Consider the following 26,699-nt stretch of genomic DNA (forward strand, 5'->3'; position numbering starts at 1 on the left):
ACATCCACTTGCTCCCAAATAAGCTCAGCCTTCCAAACCTTCCTTGGGAAGAACCAGATTGAGTCCTCATACTTATGGGTAGTTACTATCTGCAGCACTCTGCCTCTGGCTGCACGTCCTGTACTTGCTCTTCACCTCTGAGAAAAGAACCTCCGAAGCAACATTTGCCGAGTGGCAAAATTTCGGAAGATGCAAATAGATGGCACAGAAAATGTTCCCTCGCTCTCACCCTTCCTAAAACCCACTGTCTCCAAAATCTCTCTGTAGGACGTTGAGTGCCTTATCAAGGGCAGTGAGTATTGAATGAAAACTTTTTCCCTATTTCTTTCACAAAGTCTTTTCAAAACAACAATCCTTCTGCATCATTGTTTATTTACCGGTTAGCTAAATCGCCTGCCTTTCTGCACTTAATGTGGAATTATAACTCCCCAGAAACCATACAGCTCACCCAACTCAAACCACAGAGAAGGGAGACATCTACTTCCACTCCTTTGCAATGTGCATCCTCCACCATGTCTAATATTCGGGCCAACAGCCCAATATAAAGTCTGGGTCAAGAATGGAAGTGAAGACAGATGACTGGAAGCTGAGTAGCAATAACATAAGAGCTAAGAAGGGGTGAAGGACTAGCCAAATTGCTGATAATTTGACCTCACTACTGACATTATGACTAAGAATTCAGCCATTAACAATACAAAAGTGCCAAAATTGTTTTTTTAACAATCTTAAATAGTCTCATGAAAAACATATTTGAAGAGCAGCTTCCTTTTTGTTTGCTTAATATTCACCGTACTCCCATGACATGAAAGGTTTGAAATTCTAGCTTTCTAATTAAATTGTAATGTCAATTTATGTTTTTGCATGTCATGACTAAAATAAAAGTCAACTTAAGGTGTTTAAATGAGATCATGCCAACTTTTCAAAACCATTCATTCATAAATTAAAACAGTGGTCTTAATTATGTCTCCTTTTGAGAAACTATAAGTCAATGTTGTTTTATTTGAAACTAAAATACATTTACCAGTACACTTTTCTTACGTTTGAAAGCAATATCAAACTTGCACGCATGTATTTTAGAGAAACGGACCGTCAGGAACAGTATAAGTACTGGATAAGGAACTACAGCCGATAGCTCTGTTGCTTTTGCTTGTAAGGAAGTACAATTGCAAGACAGTTTTTACAATAGGTTTAAATTAAACTTAGGCAAAGTATCTTAAAATGATGTGCTGTAACTAGAGTGAAGTCAAATGGGGTGTAGCATGTGCTGTTCTTACAACTCCGCAAGCATCGCGCCACACTATGGGACAGATCAAAAGCATTCGAGTAGATGGGGCTGAACAGATTTTAAACCCAATTTCTTCCATAACGCCAGTGGGAACTGAGACAGATAAGGCCCGATATTTATCATGTTAAGTGGAACTGTTTTAGTGATTTCGTCATTGGAAGACCTATAAAATCTGCACCCTGAGGGTTTACTGATTATCATAATAAAAAAATAGGTGTAGGTGTGTTTATTAAGATATTAACACATAGAACAATTTATGTGCTATATTTGTTTAAAATGACCTAAAAGGTTAAAAATATCTATTTTTTTGTGGTCGCGGATAATGTGTTTATACACCAACTCCATCCTCCAAAATAGTAAATGTACCTCTAAAAATAGGAATATTGTGGGTGTAAATATGTACAGTGCTTGTTCTTCATAAAGTGTAGGTTTTAGAATTTGTCACATGGCAAGTATTAATAATAAATTCATATGGTAGACATTTTATGGTCATGTAAATACAACTTTCCAAATTAAGAAAAATAAAGTATCTGCTTTTTCAGCAACAAAATAGCTTACAACTGAATGATGTATACAAATATGAATATGGTTTTCGTTCTTAGCAATGCTGAGTATGGTAACATATATAACAGAACAGATGTTCGAAAGATGCCTTTGGTAATAGCGAAGCATACAGTGTGTTATCGCTTCATATACAGCAACATAATTCCATGTACTAACTAATGTGCTTTTGAGGTACAATAGTGTTCTGTTCAAGCAAAGAAATATACAGTAATGAATGTTTGTCAGCTTCATGTCAAAGTGCATGTAAAACAAATGCAACATTGCTAACTAGGCAAACTCAAACAGGTAAACATCTTTACAAGGGTGATAGTCAGTTGATATAGATATTGCATTTTGTCCCTCACATCGATGTAATAAACCTCCCTTTTCCAAACATATAACGTATGTCTAGAATTTCAGAGTCCATTCAACTCTACCAAATTAAATGTATCTTCCAATCATAAGAAGAATTGTAATGGAAGAATAATCAGTAAAACTATTTCAAACAAAAAAAGAGAAAAATGCATATGTTATGGTCCTCATGCAAAACAAAAAAGGACAGACATTTTAAAAAAAAAATTAGTTGAGAGAATCATGTCGATCAAAAAATGATCCTTAACATAACTCATTTGTGAAAGCTGCAGCATTCACAAACTTGCTGTGGGCATGGCTAATGCTTATCTCTTCCAAGTTGTGTTTGCTCATGTTCATAGTTTCAACATGACCCTTAACAAGACAAGTCAGGAAAGTCAGCAAATTAAGATCTGTTCTATCTAACCAATTACAGGTATAATTTATAAATATTTTCGAGTTCAAAAATGACAAATCCTTGAAATGTTTTGATAACTACATTTTAACGAACAAAGGAAAATCAAAGGTTCTACACCTGAAATTAATAGAATTAGCACTGCACACAAGCATTAAAATAATGAACGTTATCGGTAACCTTGCCTATATTTTTTACATCAAATTTGTCAATTTAGAAGTTGCTAGGTAGTAGGGGAAAACTACAGAACCCATAGATCCACATAACGAAAAATATGCCTAGAGGAAAAAGATCACTCTCTTCCATAAAGACATTGAATGCAACAACATAAGCACTCTTCGGCACGTCAAATGCCATGTAAATTTCTTGAAACATTTTAAACCTCACATGAACTTAAGAATATATATGTAGCAAGGTCCCAGGCGTATGTTTGTTAAAAGAAAGAAAATAGGAGGCAGGGGTTTCAGTTTATATGGCTGCATAAAAATGCATTTTAACCTCCCTTACCATCAAACATAGATGGGAACTCTCAACACTAGATCTATGCTTCCGAAAACAGGTGTAGCAGGTAGGTAATTCAATGCACAAGACATCCTTGGAAACAAAGCTACCCCAGAGAAGACAACCAAGCACTAAATCACATAGGTTTGGTCATGATATGTAGTACCAATATCCAATAAAACTTTAATTTCAGATGTGCTTCAAGTCAGGTGGGACAGGTAGTGATAAAAGTGAAATCCAAACTTAAAACAATTCTTGAACAACCTGCTGTGGTATTTTCCCAAAGCCAAAAAAGTGGACTTTTTTTTATAGGGGATGGTTCTTCACCGTAATGTTGACACTACTTTTATGGTACTGAACAGCAAGCAGAAGTACATCTCCAACAGTCACTGGTATAGGCTGATCCAAAACTATTGCTGCTTGTTTCCAGTGTGAAGATTCGCTAGAGGTATCCAGGCTAACTTCTTCATCCAGGTATAAATGGTACCAAAATGGAACAGCAGTGACATGGCCAGATTTACAAATCTCCACCTGAAAAAAATAAAAGCATTGCTTTACAATGAGGTCATGAACAACTCGCAACCTTAAGTAATCTTGCATATATTCATGTTTTGTATATAATCACACTGAGTAGCCAGGAAGGATCCCAGACAAAATATGTTTAATGGTGACAATGTTTTGGAGCCAGAAGAGATGATGAAAAGAGATGGTATTAAGTGAATCAATTTTTTATTTAACATATTTTAGGACAACTTAGGAGTCAAAAAAGGAAATTCCTATGCAAAAATGTATCCAAATTGCAGGTTATGAGAAAACTTAAAATTACAAAAGTGAAAACCATACAGAATTGTTAAATTGTGGTACAACAAACAATAAAATGCAGGATGAGAAAGAGTACCTGGAAAACAGAAGCTTCCTGCAGATAGTCTGACATATGATTTCTTAAACAAAATATTTACTGGTAATCTTATAGAACCCAAAGGTCTCTAAAATCTCACAGTTGCTTGCAGGAAACCCATCAATCATCGCATAAGCCTAAGTAGTTCTCATAGATAGACTAAAACAGATTTTCTATTGCTACAAAAAGACACCCTCACAACCGAGACAAGAGAAGTTAAATGTACAGATTTAAATGAATGATTTCATCATACTTTTCCATTTTCTCAAAATTATCCTCTACCCAACCAATAAGCTCCAAATTCAAGCTAATGATCCTTTCAATGTCCACATTCAGAGAGTGACTAGTCACTAAGTATATTGCTTTAACATCTTCACAAAAATCTACAACCTCACAGCATATAATGAATAAATGTTTGTATGAACTTTCTGCTGTGTCACATGAAGACGAGCTTTCATTAGTGCTCCTGTATTTATCTACATTTTGCAGTGCAAAATTGGAAGACACGCCATAGAAACAGTCTGCCTTCCCCTCACTGGGTGCCAGGCAGGGCCCCATGTGAGTAATCACCTCCTCTGTTTTCAGTCAAATGACTCTTGTGCACAACTCTCTGACAACTCATTACCCTTCTATTTTCAGGTGTACCTCATTGTTAGGTCTTGATGAGACCCCATACTGGATGTGGGGTCGAAATGCCGTCGCCACATATTTAAAGGTTAGCCTTCACAAATATGGTAGAAGGCTAGGAATAATGATTATGTATTGAATTATGGTTGTTTTTTTCATTGATTTTGAAACCACATTATATGTCATAAATTGCCACCATTTTGAAATAGGTTTTAAGTTCATTTGGGACACTGAGCACCTTTCATCTATGGTACTACAGAACAAGTTACTTACCTTCGGTTACGATGTATCTGTAAGAAACATTAGTTAGTTAGATTCCTCACCTTAGAATATCCCCAGGCGTCAGGCTCGATCCGGAAAGATTTTTCGTCAGCAATACCCCTTGCGTGTCGCTAGGCGTCGTCTGCGGCTCCGTGCCCATCGTCGGCGTCGTGCGCCGGAGTGACGTCGTCGGAGTACTTAGACACCGCCCTCGCACGCTGACGTCAGTTCTTGTACATAGCTTTCCACGCCAGGAACGCAGAGCCATGCAAGAGACCGACACTGGTGCCAAAAAATCTAGGGCCCTGAAAAGGATAGCCTTAACCCTAGATGTCGGTTCACAGAACGGGGAGGATGGGTGGGTTGGTGAAGAATCTAACTAACTAATGTTTCTTACAGATACATCGTTACCGAAGGGATGTAACTTGTTCATCTGAAAGAAACACGTTAGTTAGATACCTCACCTTAGAATAGATACCCCAGCAATACCAACCCCAGTGGTGGGTCTGCGAACCAAGATCACACCAGAAAGTCCTGGAGAACAGAACGGCCAAAGAAGCCATCTCTCCGGACTTGACTGTCCAGGCAATAATGCTTGGCAAACGTGTGCAGCGAGGCCCACGTTGCTGCCTGACAGATGTCCTGCAAGGGGACGCCTCGGCCCAGGGCAGTAGTCGCCGCTGTGGCCCAGGTGGAATGGGCTCTCACCCCTACAGGAGGGTTCTTTTTAGCCAAGGAGTAACAAGCTTTTATACACAAGACGACCCACCGCGAGATGGTTCGCTTGTGTACTGCCCGCCCCTTCTTAGCACCCACGTATCCAACAAAGAGTTGGTCGTCCACCCGGAACTGCTTGGTGCGGTCCAAATAAAAGGAAAGCGCCCATTTTGGGTCCAAACGGTGGAGCCTCTCTTCCTCTTTCGAAGGATGCGGAGGCGGAAAGAAGGTGGGCAACGTGACAGACTGCCCGATGTGAAAGGCAGTCACCACTTTCGGAAGAAAGGAAGAACGAGTCCAGAGGACAACCTTGTCCGGATGGACAGAAAGAAAAGGAGGCTTAGAAGATAGAGCCTGGAGCTCACTCACCCGTCTAGCCGAGGTGATGGCTACCAGGAAAGCAGTCTTAAGAGTCAGAAGATGAAGGGGACAATTATGAAGAGGCTCAAAGGGAGCGCACATCAGAAATGTCAAGACTAGGTTCAAATCCCACTGAGGCATTACGAAGGGGACAGGAGGAAACATATGAGTAATGCCTTTCAAGAAACGAGAAACAGGGGATTTGAAAAGAGAAGGCTGATCAGGAAGCCGTAAGAAAGCAGAGAAAGCAGAAAGATAACCTTTTAGGGTGCCCAGAGCAGAGCCCTGCTGGGCCATGGAAAGAAGAAAGAGGAGAACCTCGGAAAGAGGGGCGGAAAGGGGATCCACAGCCTTTGCTGTGCACCATGCCACAAATTTGTTCCACCTGCAGGCGTATACCGTTTTTGTGGAGGGACGCCTGGCTGCCAAAATCACATCACAGACTTCAGGAGGCAAGTCAAATGGCATCAACTGTCGCCGCTCAATCTCCACACATGGAGGTGGAGACTGGACAGGTTTGGGTGGAGGACCGTCCCCTGCGGTTGCGACAGAAGGTCCTCCTGAAGAGGCAGTCGAATCGGGGGATCGATAGACAGACTGAGTAGCTCAGGATACCAGTACCTTCGTGCCCAATCCGGAGCCACCAGGATGACTTGGGCCCGGTCGTGCCTGATCTTCTTTAGCACTCTGGGCAGAAGTGGTATAGGCGGAAAGGCGTACAACAGACCGCAACTCCACTCGCGACGAAATGCGTCCCCGAGCGAGTGCCGCCTTGGAAACTCCAACGCGCAGAACTGCTGACATTGCGCGTTCTCTTCGGTGGCGATTAGATCTAACCAAGGCTCTCCCCACTACCGAAAGAGGCCTTGCGCCACGTCCGAGTTGAGACGCCATTCGTGATCCATCATGCACCGGCGGCTGAGTTCGTCCGCCCTGGCGTTCAGAGAGCCCGCCAGGTGTTGAACCACCAGGGTGATGCCCTGATGTTCCAGCCATGTCCAGAAGCGCAGAGCCTCCTGACAAAGGGTCCATGACCCCACCCCGCCCTGTTTGTTGCAATACCACATGGCGGTGGTGTTGTTCGTGAACACCTGCACCACATTTCCCCGGACAAAGGGAAGGAATGCCTTCAGTGCAAGTCGGATCGCTCTCAGCTCCAAAAGGTTGATATGGAGCCGAGACTCCGCCGGAGACCAGAGTCCTCTGATCTCCGCCTCCCCCATGTGGCCCCCCCATCCCAGGAGGGACGCATCTGTCACTACTACGTGCTCTGGGAGGGGTAGGGAGAGGGATCTGCCGCTGATCCAATCGCGGTCCGTGAGCCACCACTGCAACTATTTTGCAGTGCCCTCTGAGATCAGGACATGGTCGGACAGGTTGCCCCGATGCTGGGCCCACTGAAACTTCAGGTCCCACTGCAGAGCCCGCATTCGCCACCTGGCGTGATGCACTAGCAGGATGCAGGAGGCCATCAGACCCAGAAGCCGCAGCACCGACCTGACCGAAACCAGGGATAGAGGCTGAAAGATGGGAATCAGAGCCTGAATATTCCAGGCCCACTGCTCCGGAGGATAAGCCCGGAACTGCGCAGAGTCCAGAACCGATCCGATGAAGAGGAGCTTCTGTGAGGGACTCAGATGCGACTTCGGCACATTGATGGAGAACCCCAGCAAATGCAGGAGGTCGGCCGTAGTCTGGAGGTGGGAGACTACTTGCTGGGGCGAGCCCGCCTTCAACAGCCAGTCGTCGAGATAGGGGAAGACTGGAACCCCTGATCTGCGCAGATGAGCTGCGACCACCGCCATCACTTTCGTGAACACCCGAGGGGCACTGGTGAGGCCGAAGGGGAGCACTGTGAACTGAAAATGCTCCTGACCCACCGTGAACCGCAGGTAACGCTGGTGGGCCGGCAGGACGGGAATGTGAAAATAAGCGTCCTGCAAGTCCAACGCTACCATCCAGTCTCCTGGATCCAGGGCAGCCAGAACCTGAGCTAGGGTAAGCATCTTGAACCTCTCCTTCCGGAGGAAGGCGTTGACGCTCCTGAGGTTCAAGATAGGGCGTAGGCCCCCTTTGCCCTTCTTGGGAACCAGAAAGTAGTGGGAATAGCAACCACAACCTACTTCTGGACCAGGAATGCGCTCGACGGCCCCCTTGGCCAAGAGGGCTGCAACTTCCTCCCGTAGAAGATTCAAGGGAGCTCCCGACATGCGGTGGTACTGCGGTGGAATGGCTGGAGGGGTCGTCTCGAAGGGGAGGGAGTAGCCCCTTCGGACGATTTGCAGCACCCACCTGTCCGACGTGATGGAACGCCAGTGGAGCAGGTGATGGCGAACTCTGCCTCCCACTGACGTGGAATGGGCCTGAAAGCACGGACTAGGAGGGCTTTGAGGCGGATGCTGCCGGGGTTGATGTGGACTGACCGGCACGTTGACCCCCGGTACTGCTGCGGCGGAATCCACGTCCGCGTGCAGGTTGGTTCTGCGGCCGGTGGCTAGGGGGACGTGAGGGGGCGCCCCTTCCTTGGCCAAGAAAGGGACGAAAAGCGGAAGTTTGCGGTCGCGGCCCCGAGAGGCCCAAGGACTTGGCCGTAGCCCGGGAGTCCTTGAAGCGCACCAGCGCACTATCCGCCTTTTCGCCAAAAAGGCGATTGCCATCAAAGGGCATATCCATAAGGGTGCTCTGGACATCCCCTGAGAAAGACGTGGACCGCTGCCAGGCGTGGCGGCGGAGCGCCACCGTGGTTGACATCGCCCTACCCAGCGAGTCCGTAGTGTCTAGTCCACATCGAATAGCATGTCACGCTGCATCCCGCCCGTCGGCAAGAGCCTGGGCGAGCCTGTCCAGCCTCTTCCGGGCACTGGGGCAGCACATCCTCCACCGTATCCCACAGAGTGAGAATAACGGTCCAAGAGGCAAGCGGTGTTCAAGGATCGCAGTCCCAAACTAAGGGAAGAGAACAGCTTCTTACCGAACTGTTCCAGCCTCTTGGATTCTCGATCCGGGGGAGCGGACGGGAAGGAGGATTGGGAAGTAGAGGCCTGGATAACCAGACTCCCGGGCGTGGGGTGTTGGTACAGAAAACTGGGGTCGCCCGGAGCAGGGCGGTGGCGCCGGGCCACGTTCCGATACACAGGAGGTACTGTGGAGGGCTTGGACCAGGTGCCCTTCACAACGTCCACTAGTGCCTCATTGAACTGCAGCAGAGGCTCCGAGGAGCTTGCCGACGGTTGAAGCACTTCAGTGAGGAGGTTAGTTCTCACAGCCACAGCAGGCAGCTCCAGCCCAAGGGCTTCGGCCGCCTTGCGCAGCACCACGGAAAATGCAACACCTTCCTCCGAAGCCACAGTCGGAGGAGAGATGAAACCAGTGTCCGGGGAGGTGTCCAGACCACTGGCATCCCCCAGCTCATCTGCCCAGTCCTGAGATAAGTCGGCCTGCATGACCCCTCCCAGTCGCCCCGTCATATGATTCCTGATAAACAGGGGGAATAACCGGAGCCGGACGGTAGATGAAATTGTCATCCATCGGCGTCAGATGCGGCGCCGGACGGGGCTGAACCGGGGAACGGCGTCGTCCGGAGACGGCGCCGGGGGTTTAACCGGTGTCGGCGCCGGCGGAGGAGGCGTCGTGAGGTCGACCGGCACCGACTGAGATCCAGGCCTGGATCCCATGGGGACCTGCGGCGTCGGGACCGAAGTTGACGACGGCGCCGGAGCCGCCGGCTCGCTAGGCCGCCTAGTCGAGCCCGCGGGGCCCAAAGGCGCGTCGACGGCAGAGCCAGGCCTTTCATGGCCGAGAGGAAGGCACTGATCTCCGCGGAGTCGCATTAGTCCCAGGGACCGGTGGGTATGGCGACGGACGCGGCTCCTGCGGAGCCGCGTGGATGGTACCACCCGGACCGAGTCGCGCGACCGGCGAGGGGAGTCCAAAGAGCGGTGTCGTCTCTTGGACTTTTTACCATGCTTCGACTTACCCGAAGACTTGGAACCCGACGAGCGGTGATGGTGGCTGCGGCTCCGCGACCGGTCCTTCGACCTCCTCCTGGACCGGGACCTTGAACGGCACGGAGCCGAGTGTCGGAGCTCAAAAAGCTTGCGGGACCATTCCTGCCTAGCCTTCGAGGTCAAGGCCTGGCAGTCGAGGCACGACTCCGCATCGTGGTCGGCCCCCAGGCAGTAAAGGCACCGGCGGTGGTGGTCCGTCACCGACATCAGTCGGTGACAGGAGTCACAGGCTTTAAACCCAGGCATCCTACCGGCACCAGTTCGAGTCGAGTAGACAAAAGAGTCCAAAAAGTTTTAGTCAAAAAGTGACTAAAGGGGTAAGCTCTTCCCAGATCGGCGCTGTCTGGCGTGGAAAAAAGAAGAACTGACGTCAGCGCGCGAGGGCGGCATCTAAGTACTCCGACGACGTCATTCCGGCGCACGACGCCGACGACGGACGCGGAGCCGCAGACGACGCCTAGCGACGTGCAAGGGGTATTGCAGTGAAAGTGCCTAACCTTGCGTTTTCCACTCACCTCACCTCCTAACTTGCTGGCTGGTTCCCCCGCCCTGGTGCTTCTCCCTCCCGCCGCCGCGTTGGTCTCCTTAGCGGCCGCAGTGGGGAGGGAGCCGACTACATCTCCCAGGTGCCTCGGCGCACACACCGGAAGCAGCCCTGATTGCCTTCGCGCCTGGCGGCGCTTGATAAGCGGACATCCATACGGGGGAGCGGGTGCTTGCAGTGAAAGTGCCTAACCTTGCGTTTTCCACTCACCTCACCTCCTAACTTGCTGGCTGGTTCCCCCGCCCTGGTGCTTCTCCCTCCCGCCGCCGCGTTGGTCTCCTTAGCGGCCGCAGTGGGGAGGGAGCCGACTACATCTCCCAGGTGCCTCGGCGCACACACCGGAAGCAGCCCTGATTGCCTTCGCGCCTGGCGGCGCTTGATAAGCGGACATCCATACGGGGGAGCGGGTGCTTGCAGTGAAAGTGCCTAACCTTGCGTTTTCCACTCACCTCACCTCCTAACTTGCTGGCTGGTTCCCCCGCCCTGGTGCTTCTCCCTCCCGCCGCCGCGTTGGTCTCCTTAGCGGCCGCAGTGGGGAGGGAGCCGACTACATCTCCCAGGTGCCTCGGCGCACACACCGGAAGCAGCCCTGATTGCCTTCGCGCCTGGCGGCGCTTGATAAGCGGACATCCATACGGGGGAGCGGGTGCTTGCAGTGAAAGTGCCTAACCTTGCGTTTTCCACTCACCTCACCTCCTAACTTGCTGGCTGGTTCCCCCGCCCTGGTGCTTCTCCCTCCCGCCGCCGCGTTGGTCTCCTTAGCGGCCGCAGTGGGGAGGGAGCCGACTACATCTCCCAGGTGCCTCGGCGCACACACCGGAAGCAGCCCTGATTGCCTTCGCGCCTGGCGGCGCTTGATAAGCGGACATCCATACGGGGGAGCGGGTGCTTGCAGTGAAAGTGCCTAACCTTGCGTTTTCCACTCACCTCACCTCCTAACTTGCTGGCTGGTTCCCCCGCCCTGGTGCTTCTCCCTCCCGCCGCCGCGTTGGTCTCCTTAGCGGCCGCAGTGGGGAGGGAGCCGACTACATCTCCCAGGTGCCTCGGCGCACACACCGGAAGCAGCCCTGATTGCCTTCGCGCCTGGCGGCGCTTGATAAGCGGACATCCATACGGGGGAGCGGGTGCTTGCAGTGAAAGTGCCTAACCTTGCGTTTTCCACTCACCTCACCTCCTAACTTGCTGGCTGGTTCCCCCGCCCTGGTGCTTCTCCCTCCCGCCGCCGCGTTGGTCTCCTTAGCGGCCGCAGTGGGGAGGGAGCCGACTACATCTCCCAGGTGCCTCGGCGCACACACCGGAAGCAGCCCTGATTGCCTTCGCGCCTGGCGGCGCTTGATAAGCGGACATCCATACGGGGGAGCGGGTGCTTGCAGTGAAAGTGCCTAACCTTGCGTTTTCCACTCACCTCACCTCCTAACTTGCTGGCTGGTTCCCCCGCCCTGGTGCTTCTCCCTCCCGCCGCCGCGTTGGTCTCCTTAGCGGCCGCAGTGGGGAGGGAGCCGACTACATCTCCCAGGTGCCTCGGCGCACACACCGGAAGCAGCCCTGATTGCCTTCGCGCCTGGCGGCGCTTGATAAGCGGACATCCATACGGGGGAGCGGGTGCTTGCAGTGAAAGTGCCTAACCTTGCGTTTTCCACTCACCTCACCTCCTAACTTGCTGGCTGGTTCCCCCGCCCTGGTGCTTCTCCTCCCGCCGCCGCGTTGGTCTCCTTAGCGGCCGCAGTGGGGAGGGAGCCGACTACATCTCCCAGGTGCCTCGGCGCACACACCGGAAGCAGCCCTGATTGCCTTCGCGCCTGGCGGCGCTTGATAAGCGGACATCCATACGGGGGAGCGGGTGCTTGCAGTGAAAGTGCCTAACCTTGCGTTTTCCACTCACCTCACCTCCTAACTTGCTGGCTGGTTCCCCCGCCCTGGTGCTTCTCCCTCCCGCCGCCGCGTTGGTCTCCTTAGCGGCCGCAGTGGGGAGGGAGCCGACTACATCTCCCAGGTGCCTCGGCGCACACACCGGAAGCAGCCCTGATTGCCTTCGCGCCTGGCGGCGCTTGATAAGCGGACATCCATACGGGGGAGCGGGTGCTTGCAGTGAAAGTGCCTAACCTTGCGTTTTCCACTCACCTCACCTCCTAACTTGCTGGCTGGTTCCCCCGCCCTGGTGCTTCTCCCTCCCGCCGCCGCGTTGGTCTCCTTAGCGGCCGCAGTGGGGAGGGAGCCGACTACATCTCCCAGGTGCCTCGGCGCACACACCGGAAGCAGCCCTGATTGCCTTCGCGCCTGGCGGCGCTTGATAAGCGGACATCCATACGGGGGAGCGGGTGCTTGCAGTGAAAGTGCCTAACCTTGCGTTTTCCACTCACCTCACCTCCTAACTTGCTGGCTGGTTCCCCCGCCCTGGTGCTTCTCCCTCCCGCCGCCGCGTTGGTCTCCTTAGCGGCCGCAGTGGGGAGGGAGCCGACTACATCTCCCAGGTGCCTCGGCGCACACACCGGAAGCAGCCCTGATTGCCTTCGCGCCTGGCGGCGCTTGATAAGCGGACATCCATACGGGGGAGCGGGTGCTTGCAGTGAAAGTGCCTAACCTTGCGTTTTCCACTCACCTCACCTCCTAACTTGCTGGCTGGTTCCCCCGCCCTGGTGCTTCTCCCTCCCGCCGCCGCGTTGGTCTCCTTAGCGGCCGCAGTGGGGAGGGAGCCGACTACATCTCCCAGGTGCCTCGGCGCACACACCGGAAGCAGCCCCGATTGCCTTCGCGCCTGGCGGCGCTTGATAAGCGGACATCCATACGGGGGAGCGGGTGCTTGCAGTGAAAGTGCCTAACCTTGCGTTTTCCACTCACCTCACCTCCTAACTTGCTGGCTGGTTCCCCCGCCCTGGTGCTTCTCCCTCCCGCCGCCGCGTTGGTCTCCTTAGCGGCCGCAGTGGGGAGGGAGCCGACTACATCTCCCAGGTGCCTCGGCGCACACACCGGAAGCAGCCCTGATTGCCTTCGCGCCTGGCGGCGCTTGATAAGCGGACATCCATACGGGGGAGCGGGTGCTTGCAGTGAAAGTGCCTAACCTTGCGTTTTCCACTCACCTCACCTCCTAACTTGCTGGCTGGTTCCCCCGCCCTGGTGCTTCTCCCTCCCGCCGCCGCGTTGGTCTCCTTAGCGGCCGCAGTGGGGAGGGAGCCGACTACATCTCCCAGGTGCCTCGGCGCACACACCGGAAGCAGCCCTGATTGCCTTCGCGCCTGGCGGCGCTTGATAAGCGGACATCCATACCGCGTCGCGGGACCGCGCGCGGGCTAAGCCCGGGCAAAGGGCGGGCCCTCTGTGGCCCTCAGAGGCCAGAGGAGGCCGGGTCGGGCCCACCCCATTTACTCTTTGAATTGGAGACACTACGCCAGAACTGGTATGTGTGGTCACTACTATTAATTCTGTAGAAACCAGCTGGGTGTTGACACAAACTTTACTGAGTCCTGTACTGTCTCCGGTGAATAGTGATATCCTAACACCATGAGTGAGCAGATGAAAAAGGGAACTCTTGATAGTTATTTTAAGAAACCTAATACTGACTCTGCCCGGGAGGTTGTTCTTGCAGAACTTAGGGCTAGACGCCGTTGTTCAATAGAACTCATAAAAAATATGGCATCAGCCTCGCCATTTCCTGAAGCTCCATGTACGGACATTGAGGTTTCTTCTTTCCAGGATTCCATGCTACCCTCGGGTATTAACGACTCCACTAGGAGCCCTGTTACGTCTATTGTGCACGAACAAAGTATTGATATGGCCTTACCTATTCTTCTTTCCCCTATCCCTCCCCCCGATGACTCAAATAATATCTTGGATGTCCAACATGAGTTATCACCCCAAGCTACTGAGTTGTTACCTACTAATGATATCATATATAGTCAGACCACACTGACCGGTCCATTGCCCAGGAAAAGAAGGAAGATAGTCTCTGAGTTACGTAAAAGTAAATGTGATAACATTTCTAAAAGTAATTCTACTGCTACCTGTTCTGGGAAAAATGCTACCCCCCGTACACTGAAACTGGTAGTATTGCATCTTGCTTGAATCAAGTTGGTACTAATGGGGAGTTACTGGATGAAATTGGCAAATTGATGGAAAAACTTATGTTGCCAATTGTAGAAAGTCTAAAGAACATTGAAGAAAGGCTAGCGAAAGTTGAATCTTTAGTGGGAAATAAGATGGAACAAAATATGACCACATCTGTCCCTTTACAAATACCATCCACCGCTTTGGCTTCTGCTATAGTTTCTTCTAGTTCATCCCCAGAAGAACAAGCGACTCAATCGATTACATCAATAAGTAAGGGAGGGGTTAGCCATTCAGATAGTACCATTACCTCTAAACCATCTTGCACAACCACGGCTAGGGCTATGACCTGTGCTGTAAATACCCCAAAGAACGAGGGTCATTTGTTTGTCAAACCGGGGCACAACACAGATCCCTCGATTAAACCACGAGGTCCGTTGTCTATTAACTTACCACCAGAGGCAGTCCCCCTGGTTGTTGTGCTTCCAGGGGTTCCTATGATAAAATCGGATGTTGTAGAAGGATACCATCAACTAAAAAACAAAGTTATCCATTGGCTAGGCCAAAATCGCCCTCTTCCTTCTTATATTAATGGGGAAATTCTACATGTAAGACGCTTGCCCTGGTTGGGTAACACTTCAAAAACTATACACGGGGATGTTATCCTCATCAACTTCAGGGACCCAAGAGCTGTTGCTCATATTTTGAATTGGCAAACGCTGTATAGGAGTTCCTCGATCACAACTTGGGAACTCACCTACTTTTTTCCAAGACCAAATTTAGCTGTCACCTCCGTGATAGGGGATTCATCCAATACTCAACATAAACTTACGATCCCCTTGAGAAACAGATTTGAGGTGTTAGACAGCTTGGAGGATGTCGATTGACTCAATAACCATGAGTCTACGAGAGCACTACTTGCGGCCCCCGGGACAAATACAAGTATGCATTATAATGAGTCCAGTACTGCATCATCTCCAGTAGAGGTAGAATATCCCCGTGAGCATTTGGTCGATCTTGCTCTGCCTGCTCCAGATAATGCTAGGGTTATCATCCAGGAATCAGTAGGCACCCTATTTTCATGGAATATTGCTGGGTTGACCTCCAAAATGGAATCACCAGAGTGGATGAGCTTTGTTAATAAATTTGACCTTTGCATATTCCAGGAAACTTGGGCCTGTGAAGCATGTTTTATGCAGGGCTATTTGAATTATTTTGTCCCTGCGGTAAAAGGCCCAAGGGGTAGACCTATGGGGGGCCTAGTAGTATGGGTTCGTCAAACTTTAAAATTGGGCATTAAAGTTTTTGACACAAGAAGTAGGGATATCCAACTAATCAGATTAGACTTAGAAAAGCTGGGTAGTGTAGACATTTATAATGTATATGTCCGGAGGAAGAAGAATGGGAGGTCAGAGGTACTAGAAGATCTGGATAGCCTCATTGACATACACTCGTCGACCAACAATATTATCATTGCGGGCGATCTTAATAGTACATTTGAACCCTTGATTAGCAATGATGATTTGTTTGGAGAAGAGGAGGATCGACTATGGGGCGTGCCTAAACTAGAGTTGCCTCCAATAGTGCGATGGTCCGCTGATATCATTGGTTTAAATGCTTTATGTTATGGTAAGGGGCTAAGAGCACTGAATGGCAGGACTAGTGGAGATAGAAAAGGTGCAAGCACATTTGATAATGGTAGGCACAATAGCAGAATTGATTATCTGTTATGTAGCCTAAAGTTATGGCCATCTATTTGTAATATGTATGTGGATGGAAGGTTGGAGAGTGACCATAATCCTTTGTGCCTGTCACACAAGTGGTGGCCACACACTGGCTTGCCTGTGGGACTCCCTGTGCTCGTACCACCCCGGATTGTTCCCACCAACAACATGAGGAGGCTACGCTGGGAAAAGGTAGCAATCAATCAACAGGCTATTGTTAGTATGAGTAGCCATGTTGACCAAGCCATATTAGACCTAGAGGATTGTAACACACTGAGCAATGGCCTGGACAGGGTTGAAGGAATTCATAATTCCCTTTTTGATATAATCAAGGGATACTTCCTTAAGCCTGTCAAGGACAAAGGTGATAGGGTCCCAAAGCCAGCAAAATGGTACAACGCTGAATGCAGGGAGTGTAGATTCGCACTGGGTAATGCTATTAAGGGAGGGCAAACAGCTTTAATCCAAGTTGCCAGGAAAAATTATAAAACCAGTATTGTGAAGGCAAAACAAGCGTGGGATGAGCAACATTGGATTGAGCTAAAGGCAGCTAGTGATAGCAAGGATTCTCGACAGTTCTGGCACATTGTCAGATGGGGAAAATCAGGTGGTCCTGAATCCCCTCAAAACAATGTCCCTGAAACTGAATGGGTAAAGTTTTTTAAAAACCAATATGCTGTTTTTAATACTACCGAACAGCATGAGATAATCTGTGTAGACCTCCCAAAAGAAAATCCTTTTTGTCCTAGTGAAATTATGACGGCTCTGGATGCAGTTGCCTGCGGACGAGCCCCTGGCCTTGATGGTGTGCCAGCGGATCTATTTGTTAACGATAAAGAGCGCTGGTGCTCATATATCCACCATCTTATTAATGCCATTGCCTTGGGTGCATCAGTACCAAAATCCTGGAAGGGTGCAGTGATTATCCCCATTTTCAAGAAAGGAGATCGATCATTGCAAGGTAACTACCGCCCTATAAGCCTTATAGATACCATCCAAAAGGTAGTGGGGCGTGTGATCGTCAATAGGCTCCTGGATTGGGCGGAAGAGACCAAGGCCCTTTCAACCTTCCAGGCTGGCTTTCGACGATCCACAAGTACCGTGGATCAGGTCTTTCGTTTTACTATGATTCAATGGAGGACGGTGGTGCTCGGCAAAGGAATCTTGTATGCGGCCTTTGTCGATCTAAGGGCCGCTTTTGATCTGGTCCCTCGACTAAAGCTATGGTCGGTTTTACAGAAGCAGGGCATCCCAAATGATTTGTTATCTAGGATAATGAGACTCCATGAATCAAATTATGCAAGAATACAGTGGGGTGGCTTAGGCTCAGTTACCTCAGATTTTCCAGTAGAGAGGGGCGTTAGACAGGGATGTTCGATGGCCCCAGTCCTTTTTACACTTTATATCAATGATGTTGTAGCACGTATGACTTCCGCCCAAGTGGATGCTCCTTTTTTAGATGGTATTAAAATTCCTATTTTAATGTTTGCGGATGACACACTCATCTTAGCTAAAACGCCAAGTGGATTGCAGTGTGCTTTGTCAATCTTTGACCAATTTTGTAAAGAGTATGGCCTCGAAGTAAATATTACAAAAACGAAGCTGATGACTTTTAATCCCCATCGTAGTTTTAAGACAAAAATATACCTTAAACAATTGTCCGTTGGAGGTAGTTAACAATTTTACTTATTTGGGTATGCATATATCCAATGCGCAGGCCTGGCGGCACCATATTGAAATTGCAACAATCAAACATAGACAATTGGCAGGCGCAATCAGCTCAGAACACCGAAAATCCTTCACTAAACCTGTGAAACCTGTCTTACAGGTTTATGAAGCTAAAGCTCTGGGTTCTGTACTTTATGGTGCTGAGTTGTGGGGGTTTGAAAAAATGCCGGCTCTTCAACTTGCAGAGAATATATTTTTTAGGGCCATTACAGGCGTTCCCAAAAGCACCCCGCTGCTGCCCCTTAAGTATGACTTGGGTAGAAGAGCCATTGTAGATATGGCACGGCTCCGCCCAATATTGTACTGGCGCAGGTTATGGACCACGCCTGCGCTTTCTCACTATGCCGGGGGCTTTCTAGACATCATAAGAACTGACCTTCACCATAAAATAGGCTGGCTAAAAGCGCTTAGGACATCCTTGCTTGAGCTTGGTTTGAGCACACTTTGGGAAGATCCTGCAGGAGCAACCTTCCCTTCTAAAAGTACGATCAAGATCATTTATTGGGAGAAGGTTGCCCAGCGGAACTGGTGTAGCCCAAGTGTTGGTAACATGACTAGAGAGTACCTAGAGGCCAAGATGTATCCCCATCTTGAGCCTTATTGGGATATCATAACCAAGCCAAGAGATAGGAAGCTTCTCTTCCAACTAAGAGCTGGAGCACTTCCCCTTAGATCTTTAACAGTAAAATGGGAAGCGGGAAATAGTGCTGTTTGCCCTGCCTGTGGTACAAAAAATGAAACTATTGGTCATTTCTTGTTTTCTTGTGAAATCTATGCTGCTCCACGGCGTATATGGCTTACTCCAATGTGCAAAAATCTAGGAACTACTAGTGGCATTGTTGCTTTACGCATTATATGCACCAGCACATTGCCTTGGATTTCAATTGCCACTGCAAAGTATCTAGGATGGGCGTGGATGATTAGATTGAGACTGCTAGTCAATTGACTATTCTCTTGAACCGGGGGAGACTGCTAGTCCTTTTACTATTCCCCCCCCTGCTAATTCTTAGCATTTTATCGTATGTAATCTGTTTTAAAACTTTTAATTATTTAAATATCATTGTTTTAACAACAAGTATCCACTGTTATTATCGCGGAATGTCTAACCCAGGGCTTTAATTATGTCAACCCGCATGTGATTTGAACAGCACCGCTGCCAAATGAAATAATGTCTCCCTTATGGATGTAATTTAACTAGATTTTGTTAAAGTATGTAGTATCGAAATGTATTGTATTTAATAGTATTTTAATGTATCTAATGAACTGTTATTGTATATTGTATCTTGCTTTTATGAATATCCTTCGAATAAAGCATACTTTGACTTGACTTGACTTGAAAAAATCTTTCCGGATCCAGCCTGACGCCTGGGGATATTCTAAGGTGTGGAATCTAACTACCGTGTTTCTTTCAGATATACAAATATATTATTTGCAAAAATATTTTTGACCTGTGTATTGCATTCTGTGTGATTGGTCTTTTTCAGGATCACTATACCAATAGTAACTGCCATTGTGCACCGATAATATTATGTATCCTGTCCATTGTCCACATGAACTGCAGTCTCTTTAATACATGTATAATAAGTTAAGCATATTAGTGCTGTCAGTGTATAACAATATTTATAAATGAATATAATTGGTTTTAAGAATTCAATACAAACCACATTAAAACTTTGTGATGGTACCATGCTATAAGAACCTGTATTAATACAATGCAATGATTGACTGTTCATGGTAAACGCATCAATAAAGCAATAAGTGTTTAAAATGACAGTGTTACAATAGCAAGTCTCTTTTTTTTTACCACTGCTAAAGCAACTTCAACTTCAAGACGGGAAGCAGCTTTTACTCCGAAGTTTTTACTTTGGATAACATTTACCACACATTTTGTACATCGAATAGACTGTTGGCATGCAAGTCTTAACAACGCAAGACTTTACCACACATTTGAAAAGAAGGTAGTTCCTCTATGTAACCAGATGGTCCTTAGTTCCGAATATACACTTTCAGTGTGGAATAAAAGATTAATTATTAGTAGAATTAATTGTGTGCAAATACAGTAGAATCTTTTAAAGAAAACCTGTTTAATAATTTTTTTTGTAAAAACAATACACTGTTAGGTTGGATTTAAACAAATATTTCTGCATAAAACTGGGTGATTAAGTGTGTTAATAATCAGGTATTTATTAAAAATAATTAACTTATTAAAAAATACTTGGTTGAAGGTGGCGACGGATTCATTGGGCTGGAAGGGTAAGCTTACCCTTGCCACCCCGTTGTTTGACTCCGATATTCTGGGAAAGCTTTGGCATACAAAAGGGTTTGAGAAATGGGACCTGATCGGTATATCCAGGGTTGGAGACCTTTTGAATAAGGGTAGGGTGAAGTCATTCGGGGAGCTGCAGAAGGAATATGAGCTAGGGAGCACGGAGTTCTTCCGATACGCTCAAGTGTGTCACGCCTTGCGGTCAGTCCTTGTAGAGGGGGAGACGGTGCCTGAGTCCTCTCCGTTAGAGGACTGGATCCTGGATGGCCATATGCCAGAGAGTACGATCTCTCTCATTTATAAGAAACTAATTGATGTTCGGGCAGATCTTCTTCTAGGGTTGCGCGATCAATGGACTAGGGATGGCCTCGAATTAGATGATGAGGATTGGCAGTATGCAGTTTCTTCTCCCAAAGAGGTCGCGATCCCTGCGCGCCTGCGGCTGGTGCAGCTTAAAATACTCCATAGAGTTTACGTGACAGGGCCTAGGCTGGTCCATATGGGTTTCTCCGAGGAGGGCTTATGTAAGAGAGGCTGTGGTATGGTGGGCACCTTCCTACATATTATTTGGGAATGCGGTGCGATCATGGAGTTCTGGAAGCGAATCCACGATGTGATGGGGGAGGTGACGGGCATCGCCATGCAGCCGGAGGCGCGGTGTTGTCTCCTGAATGTTTGGGGTCCTACTGACCACGACGCGGCACAGACTCAGTGGGTGACCCTAGGGAACATGGTAGCTAAGCGCGACATCGCTCGCCTGTGGGGCTCCACTAGGCATCCTACATTGACAGCGTGGATGGAAAACATGGATTGGAGCATGTTTAGGGAGAAGACAGTGTATTGTGCTCAAGGGTGCCCCCGGAAATGGCACACCGTATGGGGGCGATGGAACCAGTACAGAGGGGGCATATGCCTGCCCCCAGACCCGGACCCGCCTGAGGAGCAGCTCTCCCCTTAGCATTCTTTCCGGCTTTGTATTCTTTGCTGGTATGTGTTTGCCTTCTTGAGTCTCTGCCTTCCCCTCCTTCCCTTACTATAGACCTGTGTCTGATGGACGAAATGGGGCTCGCTCCCCCTGATGGGAACCCTTTCTGTGCTTTAAGTACTTATCGCCTTGCTTGTGTTTAGGTTTGGGTTTGTGTCTATTTAAAACAGAACCTTTTGACTCTCCTACCAGTGAAATGTGGACGCTTGCTTGTGTTGTGTTTCTAAAGCTGCCGTACCTCCGGGTTGTCGGCTGAATAGCTGTGTCCCTGACTTCAAAAAATAAAGGTTTTTTTTAAAAAAAATACTTGGTTATTAATTTAATACCATGTTATCTGTAAAATTTAAAACAATATGTAATCTGGACAATATGGTGGAGGGTTTTTCACTTCCATGACTATTTCCGAACATATGTGGTTGAGAGTCTCTTTTTAGAGCTGATAGAGCAATTAGAGCAGGACGGACGATAGGATCACAAAGAGCAGCGTGCAGGTAAGTGTAATTTATACTCTTTTAAAAATTGATAACATTTGCCGCAAAGAAAGAAGGGAGGCTTAGTCACGTTCTAAGCAAGCATGCTCTAACAATTATACATGTGCCGCAAAATTAAAATTTTTTAACTATAGGTTGCATGCATATCAGTTGCCAATTTTTGGAAGAAAACTATTAAGAGGTTACAATAAGATTACTTAAATAAAAAATAAAAATACGATGTAACGGTATGCGGGGTGAATGTATACTTGGTGGAGGACTTGTTCATTAACTGAATACTAATGCATACTAAAGGTATGCATGGTAATATTTGTGTAGCAAAAAAAGTTGTAGTAAAACTATGCATTGCAATGAAATACAACCCTTCAAGACCCATCAACAGGACTCCCTGCACTCCACCAAAACCCAAGCAAGAAAAGCTCCAAGCTCCAACTCCAGTAGTGCGTGAAAAAGACTAGAAAGTCTCCCCATGTCATGTATCCATTGACCTGGGAAGCTTAGGGGGAATTATCCTCCAAAAACTCAAAAGGGGATTATGTGGGTGCTGTTGCACTTCCTGCAGCCCCCAAAACACTTACACGTCCATTGGTTGTGCCCCTCCCCACTATGATAGCACCACGAAGAAATATGAACTTTTTTTAAAGGCACCCCAGAGGATTCTGGGTGCTCCTTTAGCCTGAGGATGTCCTTTGCTCGAGGCCTCTTACAGCCTTTCTTTTGACAAGCAGCCTCATTCCCACTTTATTTAATGTATTAGAGCCAGGTGCACAACCCCAGGCAGGCATCCGTTCTGTCCTCTGTTAAAGGTCAGAGGAGAATGGGGGGCCTGCTACCTAAGCCTGCTTCCCACACGGCAGACAACAAGCTTTACCCAGCTCCTTGATCTTGCTTCTCCTGCAGCTGACAGAAAGCTGCCTTGGCTCTCTCACTACTGCCTGGCATCCCCGGGAGTAATGTAATTTTTGCAGAGCACGACGGTACTCAATCCTACTTCTTGATCCTCGAGTATCTTGATGAATCATCACCAGTCAAGAGAAGGGTCCCTGAAAGCATTTTGAATGGTTGGGGGAGGGGTGCAATTTTTCCAGCGGTTTCTGTCTTTACCCCTTCTTTGCCCAGGAACAGGTCCTAATACAGGTACATGGCCTTACTGCATGGAGAGGCCTTTGTGTTGTGATTTTATATCCTGTTGTCCGCTCATAGACATTGTACAAGTTCCCCTGTGTCTTGTCATCAGCTGAACGTTCTGGAATGTTGCCAGATGACAGCTGATGACTGAGGCAACCGGACGCTCTCTCGGGTGTCCCTCCTGACCTGAACCATTTTATGTGTTGGAATCTTGTGTACAATGAATATTATTCTTCAACACAATCCCGGTGTTGAAATTCGTTGTGACAAATTGGCGACGAGGGAAGGTATCAAGCCTAAGAAGGAGCTTTTGGATGCCATACGGAATGCCCTGAGCCAAGAACAGAGAGGAACTGCGTTCCTTTTTAGTCCTTTTTGAGTTCTACTCAAAGTTCATAGAAAATTTCTCATACAAACGTATGATATGAGACAATTGCTCAAAATTAAGAACAAGTTTGCTTGGACGGAACCATGTCAAATGTTGTTTTGTTCACTCAAAAACGAGATGTGCTCAGCCCCCCCTATGTAATATTATCGCCACTGATGCAAGGGGCAAAGGTCTGGGTGCTGTCCTCACCCAGAAAGATGCACATGGTATGGAATGTATGATTGCTTTTGCTTCCCCCTTATTAACAGCCGCTCAGGAAAAGTATTTAGTTATAGAGCAGGAAGCTCTAGCATGTGTTTGGGGCGTGGAAAATTTCTGCCAGTTCCTTTGGTAAAACAAGGTAATTTTACGCAGTGACAAGCCCATAACTAAAGTTCTAACCACTAAAGGTCTTTATGCTGCGTCCCACAGACTTGCCTGAATATCTGTTCGGCTGTTTGACTTTAATTATGAAGTTCATTACATGTTGTAGTGACAGATTTCTTGAGTCGTATGCCCGTTCTTCATGATTCTAGTGACAGTTCAGAGAAAGATTTCTATGTGGCTAACATACATGAGGAATTGTATGGAATATCCATGGAAGAGTGGAGAATGGAGCAGAGCAATTATGCTGTGCTAAGTAAGGTGCTCGGAATGCTTTCGAGTGAGTGGCCTGGGAAAAAGTCCATTCCCAAGGAGCTATGATCCTTTTGGGATATTAAACATGAATTATCTGAGTAAACGGGCTGTTATTGAGAAGTGGCAAAGTCATTCCTCCATTAAACTAAGGTGTAGAATACTGGAAATTTGGCATTTAGGAATTGGTAAAACCGAGTGCAGGGTACAGAACTGGTATTGGTGGCCCTGTGTAAACATTGCTATTGAGAGAACTGTCAGAGTTTGTTTGCTGTGTATTAATTCAGACAAAACACAAGTCACTTTCAGGCCTCCTCTGTATCCTATCACTTGTCCTCCCATGCCATGGGAGAGAGTCGGTGTGGACATTATGGGTTCAGTTATGGACCGGGGTGAGCAAGTATTTGCCATTGTCCTAATTGATCATTTTTCTAAGAGGACAGAAATTGGATTTGTGGCCAAAGCTGATGCTTGCAGTGCAGTAACATGTATGGACAATGTTTTCCTCAGGAAATGTTTACCTAAGTGCATAGTCAGCGACAACAATCTTTGTGGGCTACCTTAACAGAAACAGTGTAATTATGTTCTGTTTTATTTCTCACTTATACTTTAACTCCAAATATACCTTAGCCTAACTCCACCTCGCAGGCACTTCGGACTTTGCACACATCCTCCGTGCAATGCTACTCTGGCTACCCCACTCATATAGGGGGTGTGCCTCCCACGCTCAGACATTTACCTTGAGCCTCTTCTACCCCACATTGCGCACAACCCAGCATGCAACCCGTACCGTTTACAGCACAGGCATGCCTTTTTACGTTTAAGCCGGCTAATTTGCCATATGCCACCAATTGTCATAAGCACCTGATAACTCGACAACTCCATTGGACTCACCTATGTGCCTTCAACGAATAAATAGACAGGCACTTTTTACCAGACGAAAGATTGCATTTTATGTTGCTTTTATATGTTATATGGGTCTTGCCTTGTCATTTCTCTTTCCAGGTATCGACAAAAGCGCTGACAGTGTCAACCCACTACTCCTTTTCCAACACACCTTAGCGAGTGTGTTGTGATTGTGCTACACACGTGGTGAAATTTTGGCACTCACTTTCACTTTTTTGCACTAGGTCCTGACGAAAGCCCCATCTATCTTTTCATGGGGGCTGAAACATATAGACCAACTTTGACAACAACGAGACAAATCACTCCATTAGTTGTCTACCTTTACATTATTAACATACCCTGGGCCACCACAAATACAATTTACACGGTAAGGATCCCCAGAGGTATTTTTAACAAGCACTTCAGTTCATCACACTTTCGCACCACACCAGTTCCGCTGTAATCAGGTGTCGTAGCACAACCGGGCGGCACTCGGCCACCCGGTTGGGACCCCCAATGACGAAACATGACACCAACCAGGTTGGTGTGTGAGGGGTCTTTTATAATAATCTAATGATTCTTTGGCACTGTAGATAATCTCCAGTGAGTCCAAGTTATCCCTACTCAGGTTCTGGGTACGTCCACATTGTTTAAGTGATTCTTACTGGGGATAGGGACGTCTTTCCCTTTTTTCCTCGCTCTCCCCCCATTATTGTTTGACACAGGGTTGATCATAGCCAGACTGTTCATGATTCTAGCACTGTTCACACAAATGTTATTCGCGTGTGTGAAAAGGGGCAGATGGTGGGAGGATGAAGATGAGAGCGATGGTGCGCACTCACAGGTTAATTCGCATGAATCCCCCATGTGTACCGAGTAGTTTCCCACCGTTGCTGATGGGTTGTCCTTTCACAGTACCAGCAGAGTGGGACGCTCTGTGGTTCTACCCAGGAAATTTACGGATTATGTGTGTGATTAATATGTGTGGCCTCAGTAGTCTTTCGCCCTTGTGGGTTACGTCCTTAGTTTCTGCAAAAGTTATCCTCGCTGGTTTCTTTTCATTACCTTGTATAACATTTGTTTTTTTATTGTTATTTTAAGCATCTGCAAGGAGGAAGATGTGTTGTGATTTTTTTATCCTATTGTCTGCTCAGGGACACCGTATTTACTGAGTACTGAGGCAACCAGACTCTCTCCCGTGTGTGTCCCCTGACCTGAACCATTTTATGTGTTGGAATCTTGTGTACAATAAATATTATTCTTCAACACAACGCCGGTGTGGAAATTCGTCCTTACACCTTTGGTCCGCTTGCCGTCCAGCAGAGTAATCAACTTGGCCCAGCAGGGAGAACATAACTCAGGAATCCAAAAATAAGCTAAGGAAAGAGAAGAGGTCTTTATGTGCCAAGAGAAGTGCAGATATCACAAAGGTGACATTTGATCTACACTGTGTGTCTATTGTTACCACAGGATTGATCCCTTACCTGAATCTCTAGGCCAAGTAGGCAAAATTGTACTTCGGATTTCACCCATCATATACAATTCAGTAAAGCACCCACTCTTTTCAGTTAAGCACCACAGACCTATACTATGAATGCGACCTCACAATATAAGTCCTACTGTAGATCAGCACCAATCCATGAAGGGTCTCTTCTGCAACAAGCAATCCTGTGAATAGATACTGAAATAAGTTAGATATTAGGCTCAAACACTCAGCCCGCACATATATGCATGCATGCTCACATGCAGTCAGTCCACAACCTCTTACCCTTGTTGGGCAGGTGCAGAACTTCTCTTAAAAGGCGGACACTGGTGGTTAGCACTCCATAACCATTATATCAGAGAATATAGTGAGGCAGACTCCGGCAGTGAGACTCACTCACTACAGAAGTTCATTTACCAGGTAGTCTAAGAAGCAAAAAATCTGGGGATTAAATGG

The 26,699-nt window shown here is 47.7% G+C and overlaps 1 protein-coding gene across 4 annotated transcripts in view; it reads right to left on the reverse strand.

The window, feature by feature from the left end:
- Window positions 1-958: 958 nt before the first annotated feature.
- PRMT9 (protein arginine methyltransferase 9) overlaps window positions 959-26,699 on the reverse strand; it is a 227,033-nt gene continuing 201,292 nt past the window's right edge. For all 4 annotated transcript variants that reach the window (XM_085641632.1, XM_085641635.1, XM_085641633.1 and 1 more), the window contains one exon: window positions 959-3,626. In XM_085641632.1, coding sequence (XP_085497758.1) covers window positions 3,402-3,626 — 225 coding nt within the window. In that variant the 3' untranslated portion in view covers window positions 959-3,401. The remainder of the gene's footprint in view (window positions 3,627-26,699) is intronic.

Source organism: Triturus cristatus, chromosome 2_2, assembly GCF_964204655.1.
Source record: "Triturus cristatus chromosome 2_2, aTriCri1.1, whole genome shotgun sequence".
NCBI classification, from domain to species: Eukaryota; Metazoa; Chordata; class Amphibia; order Caudata; family Salamandridae; genus Triturus; species Triturus cristatus.